The sequence below is a fragment of the Hakea prostrata genome, chromosome 5 (genome assembly GCF_041222555.1).
Source record: "Hakea prostrata isolate BN-2017 chromosome 5, UWA_Hpros_2, whole genome shotgun sequence".
NCBI lineage: Eukaryota > Viridiplantae > Streptophyta > Magnoliopsida > Proteales > Proteaceae > Hakea > Hakea prostrata.
Genome location: NC_142604.1, coordinates 43,128,689 through 43,138,740, shown reverse-complemented (window position 1 = coordinate 43,138,740; position 10,052 = coordinate 43,128,689). Strand labels below are relative to the sequence as shown.

Here is a 10,052-nt window from a genome sequence, read left to right as displayed (position 1 = left end):
TAAGTAATATGACTCGCATATATGATTGTAATGTACGATGCGGTACATAATAAATTATATAGTAATATTATATGTTATATATGAATGATTCTTTAGCTACGAAATGATTGAGAAGAGACTATGAGCGACTACATAGCTAATTTGAATGACTGTAAGAACTTGGTATTTGAGTTTATGAATTTATGAAAAGTAATATACAACATTACTTTGTTTATACATAATTGTATTTTATTTTGAAATATGTACTTGTTTCAAACATAATAATAAGTTATTCTTCATGTGCAGAATTTTATAAATGCAAGACCGAAATAGATCAAAAGACATCGTGCTAATGAGCACAATCCTTGTGGCTAGACTATAAGTGGAAAGACTGGGTCGAAGCCAAGGATAGTAGTCTATGAGGTGTACATGACCTTGTTCCTTGAGACTGGTGGTAGATTGAAGCTACTCTAGTGGTATATTGAAGCCACTTCGGCGGTAGATTGAAGCCACTTCGGTGGTAGACTAAAGCCAATTCAGTGGTACTTAAGCCATTTTGGTGGTAAGACTGAAGCTATTTCGGTGGTGTAAACTGATGTACATCCTCTATGAATCTTCTTAGGCTTATGATGAATACTGAATGAGGAATTGAAATGAAAAAGGTTTGAAAACAACTATTTTTTATAGTACAATAATATTGAATAATCTATTTTGATGAAGATGGACATGTCGTATTTTACTGTAGCATGGTTGTATTAATGTAATATTCACTGGGCTATTGTAGCTCATTTCACCTTACCATGTACAGATAAACGGATATGGGACAATAGGACATAGCCGCCCAAGAACATGATTGGAAGCTCAAGTTCTTTTTTGGTTTCAATGTTCTGTGTATCTCAATTTGATGGTTATGTTTGTATCCTTGAGATTTGTATAAGATAGTAAAGATATTCAGTTCATACAATACTGTCATTTGAAGATTGTAACTGTTGTGTAATAATATCTAGATAGTGTTAGTTGCCATCAGATAATCAAAATTTGTACTTGTCCTCTTTTTATATGTAGACATTTCCGTTGTTACACTATGATATTGATCTCTATTGTTTTCCATGTAAAGGATGAAGTAATTAGCTTCCATGGTTTATAGTAGGGTAAGGGTGTTAACGGAGTGGTTTGGAGCAGTTTCAGTTTGGGCTTAACTGTTTTGAGCTGGGACAACAAGTCGAAACACAACCCATTTGCAAAATAATAGTTTCGGTTCAGTTTCAATTTGGTGTGGTTTGGGTTGGGGTTGGCTAATGGTTTGTGCTAAAAATTTGCATTCGAGTTGGGGTGGTTTTGAGACCATACAAAATATTGTTATTTACGCTCAACAAAAAATTTTGAGCAGAAAATAGAAAGCATTTGAAGCAAAGGGAAACAAATAGAATACAATGAACCAAGAGCAAGGGACTTTGAATAAAAATGTCAAATTATATTGGGACAAGCCTCCCACACTTAAAAAAAAAATTAAAAGAGAGAAACAAGGTGAACCCCCCTCAACGTGAGTCCCACTTGGAACCCCTAACTTTGGAAGTGTAGTTGGAATGACTGGAAAGATGGACCATGAGTACAGTATTGACACCTTTAGATGGCCTATAAAGTCAGGTAAGACCCTTTCTTTAGTTGGAAGATGACCCAAGTGGAGCTTGTGGCTTTAGATGACCAAAATTCAGCATTTGACCAAAAGGCACTGCCTTAGTCGATTGCCTTGATCGCCCTAAGTGACCAAAGCTGGTTCGGGGCAAAATTGTCACTTTTGGAAAAATTAGGTTTTTGAAGCCCTATATATTCAAATTTCAATCTAATTTGCACCACTTTGCCTCTTTACTGTTTTTTTGGCCAAAACAAGAAAATTGCGATTATATTAAATGAAAGAGTTAAGGTCATAAGACCTATACAAATGGGAGGGATCCACAATAAACAAAGGTGGTATACCCCACCAAGATCTATCTAGAGATAACCTGCAAGCCCCCTTAGCAAGAAAATCCGCATAACCATTGCCAATTCTAGGAATATAACTAAAAGAAACCCTAGAGAAGAAAGAACAACGCTTCAAAATATCTACTACTAAACTGAGACACATCCAATCTAACGATGATTGGAGACCCATAAGAGCCCGAACAACAGGTAAATAGTCCGAATGAAGATGCAAATCCACCGCTCCTAAAGAAGAGCCCAGAATAATGCCATCTCTAATTGCTTCAAGTTCAACTAAGGTTGGGGAAGCACTATGACCATATCTGCTTTGAGCCGCTACAAATCCACCATTATAATCCCACATGATACACCCTCGACCTCCTTTGTGTGAAGTACTATCCCATGATCCATCAACAAAAATTTGAAAAAGAGCAAGTTCTTCAGAAATGATGTGACTGGGCCTTGGATAAGAATCCCTAAGAGCCCTTTGAGATTTCATCATATGAGATTGTATATTTGCACATAGATAAGAGAAAGTAGTCATTGTATGAAGTATGGAGGCCTCAATCCCACTAAAGAGTGCAGCATTCCTAGTATTCCATATACACCAAGCTAAGGCACTCCACATCTGATTCACTAGGGTTAAGTTATCACAACCATGGAACTTTATTTTGATAAAATCCATCCAGTCAAATAAATTTGACCCTAGAAAATCAGATGTATTAATACGGAGGGGGGATAGTCTCCAACACTCTTTTGCATAATGACAAAAAAATAAAGTATGACATACATTCTCCGAACCATGACCACAAATTAGACAAAGAGGGGTGAGAGAAACATTCCTCGAGAAGAGTGAGCTCCCAATTGCAATAGCCTCATATGAGGATCGCCAACAAAAATTGTTTAATCTTTGGGAGAGTAGGAATCTGCCAAATAATTTTCCAATATATTGAAGAGGAGGAGGAAGAAGCAACATTACCTTGATCATCAGCCATAGCTAGACATTGATAATAAGCAGATTTCACAGTGAACTTACCATCCTTTGTTTTGTCCCAAATCCAAGAGTCTAAAGTATCAGGAGACAATAAAGGGAGTGTTAAAATAGCTTGAACCTCTCATGGAAAAAATAGAGACTGGAGTAAAGGTACTATCCAATGGCAGGTGTCCCAATTAATTAGCTCTTGCACCCAAATTGGACTATGTCCCAAAGGGGCACTACTAATGCCATGGAAAGGCAAAGAAAGAATCCTTGGATCCTTAAAAATATGCACATTAGCACCATTTCCCACTTGCCTAATAATGCCTTGTCTAAGAATATCCCTCCCAGACATCAAGCTTCTCCAACCCCATGAGCAATTTTTTGGGACACGACATTCAAAAAATGGAATGTCTTTTATATATTTTGCATGCATTACCTGGGCCCATAATGAGTTTGGATTTGTTAGAAGTCTCCAACATTGTTTGGCCAGAAGAGCTTTGTTGAAACAGTGTACATCCCTAAACCCCAAGCCTCCATCTCTTTTGCCCTTGCATAGGGTTTCCCATTTGACCCAATGAATACCCCTTCCTTGGTCATTTTTCCACCAAAATTGTCGGATTCTTTGATTCATTTGTTTGCAAATTTCATTGGGTATGAGAAAACACGACATTGCATAGACAGGAAGAGCAAAAGCGACTGCTTTAATTAAAATTTCCTTCCCTGCATGAGAAAGCAATTTCCCCTTCCATCCAGATAATTTAGAATCTAAACGCTTCAAAATAAAAGATGAAGCCTCTTTACTGTTGGAGAATGTGAGAAGAACCCTAGAGCTCTCTCTTCAAAGCCAAGGAAAATCCCCAAGCATCTAGTGACATTCGTCAGAATTGGTGAGGCTTCATCTTTTACATGGTGTCAACTGTAGGAGTGCAAAATCGGCCTTGATGCCCCAAACCCAATAGACCCCACCTAAGTCTAAACAAGCTTTTGGGCCCAAAATTCTAGTCCTAAAGGGAGGCGCAAGACTGGGCCCCAATTAAGGTCAAGGATAAGTGTTTGACTAGGGCCACCTTGACCCATCCTGAGTAGACCCCACCACCTTGTAGGTTTTATATATATATATATATATATATATATATATATTACAGACTTTCATCAAGAATGAAAATTTTGTTTGGGAATTATAATTTGAAACATAATTGATTATAGAATGAAAATAGGAATAAATGACAATGAAAATTTAGAATTAAAAAAAAATGAAAAGAAAAAATGTTCTTATTCTCATCTAACAACGAGTTTTGCATTCAAGGACACTAAATCTGTGAATAAGAATGAATATCAAAGACCACCTTGGATTGCAGCAAACTTCAAAACCCATAAAATAAAATCAATGAGAGATCCAAGAATCAGGAAATTTTCTCCATTTTCTCTCCCTTTATCCTTCTTCGGGCATAATTTGTGGAATGAAAATCAATAAACAGTGCTAACAAAGACGCATTAAACACAGCATTAAAGCACCAACCCCAAATCCCAGAACACCCAAACCCATTAAAATGTAACCACAGCATCACCAGCGAAACTCCAAAACTGAAAACGAATTGAAATATCTGAATATCTGTAACCAATCTCTTCCACTTGGGTTTTTTCCCAAGCGAACACAACAGATAATACCCATACATCACTGTATGAACAGACGCGTTCGTTACAAGAGCTACAGGGACAAGCGATTGCGAGGTGTGAAGCCAGAGATAACACATAACCACAACCACCGCATGATGATACACGTGGAGAAATGTGAGCCGTCTGTTTGTTGAAGGTGATAGGAGGATAAGGACAGTGTCAATGAATTCAAGGATCTTAGAGAGATAGAAAACGTAAGCCCAGAAGAAAACCGGTCCACTCGGTGGGGTGTCAGGAGGGAAGCAGAAGATCCAACGGATGTCGTTCATTTGAGAGACGGTGGCCAGGGTGCATCCGATGGCCATGGTGATTGAAAGGATAAGGAGGATCAGGTTGTGCACGGCGGAGTTAAGGCGGAGGAGGGGCGGAGTTGATGACGTGGAGGCGGTGACTGGCGTGGATTTGAGGTGGAGGAGTGCAGTGACGGAGAGGTAGGTGACGACTGTGGCGGCGAGAAACTGAGGAGATGCGCCCCATGTTTGGCCTTCTTTCCACTCGAAATCTCTCACTTTTGGATGCTCAATTAACCAACTGCGCAAGTTAGTCTCGATCCAATCCATCTTCTTCTTTCTCAGAGCTGCAGAAATTGGGTTTCGCTCACCTAAACAGTGGAGAATTGGGAAGCGAGAGAGGGAGGAAGGAGATTCTATAGCTTTATGAGTGGAGGAGTGGATGTGGATGATTGTGGATCACACTATTTTGTGACTTTACTGAAATGCCCTTAGGCTTGAATCGGTTCGCTGGAAATCGGGATCGGTCACGATCAATTCCGATCTGAAGTGTGAGTTTCCCGATTCTTGAAACCCTGATCGAGAGTGTGATGGTTTTCTCAACGCCAGAGGACGAAGAAGAAGAAGAAAGGTCTTGGAGATGAGTGGAGTGGGAGGACCGCTGCTGTGCATAGGAGATCTGCTGAGTGATGTCGGTGATGGAGCTAGCTTGGGAGAGAATCAAGAAACGTCTTCCTTGACATCGTCGTCGTCGTCGTCATCATCAACAACAATGAATGCTTCTCTTCCACCATCGCATTTGAGCCAACTCTTCAAGGTGCTCTTTTACTATCTTTGCTATCATTAATTATTCATGCAACTTAGTTGCTTTTCTCCTTTTGAATCTTATCGTCATTTCGATTGTGTTTCATGAAGAATTGTTTTTCCTGTCAGAAAATTTTGTTTTATATTTGATTTGGGTAGGTGTGGTGAATGGAATTTAATCATCATAAACGGAAAGCCCTTTTCTGTTTAAATTACTAAGACCTTTTGGTTTTTGGGGAACATAGGAATCGAAATCGTAGACCTTGAGGATTGAATTAGATCTACAAACTTTATCTCTGCATATCTAAGCCTTGTAGCTTTTTGGAAGGACAGGTGAGATATGAATTTTGGCTGTTTTCATGGTTTTAGAGCCTAATTCTTGTAAAAATATCCACAGGTTGGTCGCTTTCTGCAGTAATTTTGAATTGTTATAGTCGCAAGGCTCACAAGCATGTCAAAAATCTCATGTCAAGTGTTCTAAATGCACTTCAAGTCTGTTTATCCAAATGAACAATAATTCATTTTAAGGTTTTCTGCAAAATTATGCTCAAAAACAAATATTAAGTGTTTTAGGTGTTTCTCTTTTTAAGATTGACGGAAAAAGAAAGATCACAGATGTCCATCTCTGAAAGCAACAAATTATTATAGAAGTAAGGATGTCTGTCAATTAATGCAAATGCACGAGTGAGAAACAAGAAAATAAAATCTATTAGCTTGTAATCAGAAATTTAAAAGCTTGTATTGGTGTCTGACTTACAAATCTTTCAAACCCTCTTGCTGCTGGCACAAATTCATCTATATATCCCAAACTCCCTTTTGACAAAGATAAGCCATATCTAAAGTAAAGTTACCTCATTTGACAACATCATCAGCAGATTCACATTTCTGGATGCAGCAAGAGCATCTAGTTGCATGATGAACATCTTCATTTTGCAAATTCTCAATGTTAAGAATAGAAAGAAGAAAACAGGGGAAACTGCAAATTTTGAAGGTTCTCTTCCTTTCCAAATATCAGAGGTTGGTAAAGAGTCCTTGCCAGTGGGCTGAAGTCTTTTCCTGAAAAACTATGTTTAGAACTTTCCTTAATAAAGAAGTCCATACCTTCATGTGACGATGAGCCGCCTGCTGTCTTCTCCTCTCTTCTTCTGTTGTTTATTCTTTCCAGCTCTGTTACAAAACTTTTGCTTAGCCAGAATATTTTGGACTCAACCACTAGATAAACATGAAAATATTTTCTCTAATCAGCCTATCAGCCTATCAACAAGCTTAGAAGACTCAGTTAAAAATAGTTCATATTTTCACTAGTATACACTATACTTCCCTACATAACAGGTCACCATATCCTTAGTTGCCTTCCTATGCTTAGGCTTGGACCACTAACTAGATAATTTTTTTTTTTTTTTTTGGTATCTGAGGTTCATCCAGGCTAGCTTGCGTGCACCTCGATTACATCCTCAGGGGGGAGCTTTGTCGTCCGCAAGGGTCGAACCCATAACCTCATAACTGAGAAGTATGGATCTTACCACTTAACCAACCTACATTGACCACTTACTAGATAATATTATTTTTATCATCCAGCATGTGAAAACTTCAGCTGCTGCATCTGCAGCCCGTAAGTTTTTCATTTGGCACAAAAATCAAGTGTGTTTTCTACAAATTGTAAACAAGATAACACAGCACTGCTTATATATCAAGGTCATCGGAAAAAACCTGGCTAGCATAACTTTCCTACAATTTATCTGGAGCTTCTGCAACTATGTGGGGGTGGTGGGGAAGCTAGGAGAGATGGTATCTCCTTGTGTGGTTCAACCCATAGTATTAACTCATCTTGGAAGGTCATTTTGGCCAGACCAAGATTTCCGAGATACCAAAACATTGTACCTGGTCATAAGCTGAAACCCATTGTCTCCATTTCAAGCTTATGGTCATAAGCTTTCTTGAAAATGAGCTTATAGACTTACCTTTACCCAATCTGGTGTCCACATCTTGTGGCAATGACCATTCTGATTTTGTTTCTACAAAATAATTAATGGGGCTATGCTAACTAAACAGTAAGCAAACTCCCAACATTTGACCGGTCTCAGGTTATTAGAAGCATTCTTATGCAAATTTGTACGTAGCTGTTTATTTAACCAAATAACCCTTGGCAAGTCTCATCTTGATCAGAACGGATTAAATCTGGTAGGTTAGTTGGATGGTTCTTATGTATACCACCCCTATATTTGGATGCTTTCCCAATGTCATGATGATAATGATCTGCGGATGTGAGGGGTTTTTTTTTTTTTTTTTTTTTTTTTTTTTTTTATTTTTTTTTTCCTGCACTTTCTTTCTTCTTCTTCTTCTTCCCCCTTTTTTTATTTATTTTTTAATAATATCAGGCATTAAGCAGGGTAGGTTTCATATATTACAAACAAGTGAATTTACAGACTGAACAAAAACTTGGGCAGCAATTCCTGCTAGTGGATGCTGTACTGATCTACAGTTGATTAATGTTCAAACCAAGTTGGGTTTTACTGGCTCCAAGGGGTTGCTGCCAATGGGTATTTCAATCACTGGTTAAAAACTAAGATCTATGGACCCTAGATTGTGTTTTGCCCTTCCACTCTTTTTCATTCTATTGCTTCTAGTTGCGATAGCATTCAGTATTCAAATGCTTGTATGATGTAATACTGAAAACTCAGAAAATTATAAAATTTACTTAAACAGAGGACTGCCTGAGCCCTTGATTTTCTGGTGAAGCAATCTTCAATTTCCAAGTCAACACTGAGAAGAGCAGTCATTTTGATTGCTTGAGTCCTAATAGAACTTGTGATTTGGTACTGAATATTTAAGTTATTTGGTGCCTGTTGTTGAAACTATTGGAAAACTCAAACTGGAAATACAGAGATTAGAAAGACAGCATGCACAACATTCCTTATAACTGTGAATAGCTTCAGCCTAGTCTGTTCCATTTGTGATTGGATATGGTAGTTCTCACATTGATGGTCATTGCTAAGAGCCGAGCATAACTGTGCTTCTTAATTCAGGAAAACTACAACCAGTTGAATGAGGCATTATTAGGGACCGACCATTCATGGACAGCTCTGACACTGAAGGTGAACATCATCTGAACTAGAGTATTTTCTGGAACAGGATTTCATTTCAACACTTGGCATATCTAACTTTGTTGTCATATTATGCTATCCCAGTTATGCACTTCCCTGGAGACTGCAGATAAGTTGATACAGTCAGCTAACTCAAATATCCGAGAGCTTTCAGAAAAGGTTGAAGTTCTGGAAAGCATCATGAAGCGTGGAGATGCAGCAGTAGCGGCAGCAAAAGGGATTGATGTAACACAACTCAAGAAGGAAAGACCTACTGGAAGTTAAATACATTTTCATGCATCATGGAGCAAAAATTTGTTAATGAAGGATCATTGGTGTTTTGTATCATAGGGACGGGAAACCAAGAAATAAAACTGTAACGATAGAGGTGTAAAGATCGTTCTTCGTACTTCTAATGTTTTAGTGCTGTTGTTTTTTATCGTTTTTTGGGGTGAATTAGTGCTTTTGTATAACTACAGTTCCAATTAATATTGGTCATGGCCATAATACAAAAAATTAATGTGCCTACTGGAGGTGGTTTTAGGCATGGTAAAACATTTTGGCGAAATTTGCCTAGTTCGCCAAGTGGTTTTTCTTTGACCAAAACCATCCAATTATCGGTGATATCTCACCAAAAGTCACCAAATCGACCTATATATTGTCGATATCTCAATTTCATGTGATATTTTGCAATATTCTTGTGATTTTTAGGCGATCTCTCTGGGGATTTTATAGCCGAATTTTCAAGGTCAATAGACAATCTTACGAATTCTATCTCAATGATTCAAGTCTCAAAAGATAACGTTTTCAAATTACGAAGACATTTTATAGCAAAATCTTCAAGATCAATGGACAATCTGATTAGTTATATCCCAATGATTTAGGCCTCAAAAGGCAAGGTGCCAAATGTGGTTAGGGAGGAGAATATGCAAGAAAGAATTTGTGGAAACAATTTAAATTACAAAGGGATTTTGTAGTGGAATTTTCAAGGTCAACGAGCAATTTTTTCAATTATGTCTAAATGATTTTGGCCTAAGAAGGTAACGGTCAAATGTGGCTAGGGAGGAGAATTTCCAAAGAACAATTTATAAGAAATAATTAAAATTTATCAAATCAGTGTATTTATTGGCATCAAATTAGGCTAAAGACCATTATTCAGGTCTAAAATGACCAAAAATATCCCTCGAAATGGGAGTCGAAATCTTGTCAAAATGTCGGCAAAATTCGCTAGGTTTGCCAAGGGTCGCACCAGCAAATTTTGCCGAAATGTTGCACAGGTTTTAAATCTGGTTTAATGTTCCTTGCACAAATTAACAAATGATAGTAACGGGAAGGACAAAA

The 10,052-nt window shown here is 37.9% G+C and overlaps 2 protein-coding genes across 2 annotated transcripts; one reads left to right on the top strand and one right to left on the bottom strand.

Moving 5' to 3' along the window:
- Positions 1 to 4,108: 4,108 nt before the first annotated feature.
- On the bottom strand, positions 4,109 to 5,231 carry LOC149016030 (fatty acid elongase 3-like). The gene has a single exon (XM_089157124.1). It carries the CDS (start codon positions 5,152 to 5,154, stop codon positions 4,321 to 4,323), a length of 834 nt encoding a protein of 277 aa, XP_089013250.1. The 5' UTR covers positions 5,155 to 5,231; the 3' UTR covers positions 4,109 to 4,320.
- Positions 5,180 to 9,340, top strand: LOC149016029 (histone-lysine N-methyltransferase). The gene is made up of 3 exons (XM_089157125.1): positions 5,180 to 5,641; positions 8,655 to 8,723; positions 8,817 to 9,340. Exons 1-3 carry the CDS (start codon positions 5,465 to 5,467, stop codon positions 8,994 to 8,996), a joined length of 426 nt encoding a protein of 141 aa, XP_089013251.1. The 5' UTR covers positions 5,180 to 5,464; the 3' UTR covers positions 8,997 to 9,340.
- Positions 9,341 to 10,052: the final 712 nt, after the last annotated feature.

Bases quoted from the DNA above. Each gene is read 5' to 3' on its own strand.
- LOC149016029 (XM_089157125.1), top strand. From the start codon at position 5,465: ATGAGTGGAGTGGGAGGACCGCTGCTGTGCATAGGAGATCTGCTGAGT. The intron at 5,642-8,654 runs GTGCTCTTTTAC...TTCTTAATTCAG, and splicing joins ATTTGAGCCAACTCTTCAAG to GAAAACTACAACCAGTTGAA. The intron at 8,724-8,816 runs GTGAACATCATC...ATGCTATCCCAG, and splicing joins GGACAGCTCTGACACTGAAG to TTATGCACTTCCCTGGAGAC.
- LOC149016030 (XM_089157124.1), bottom strand. From the start codon at position 5,154: ATGGATTGGATCGAGACTAACTTGCGCAGTTGGTTAATTGAGCATCCA.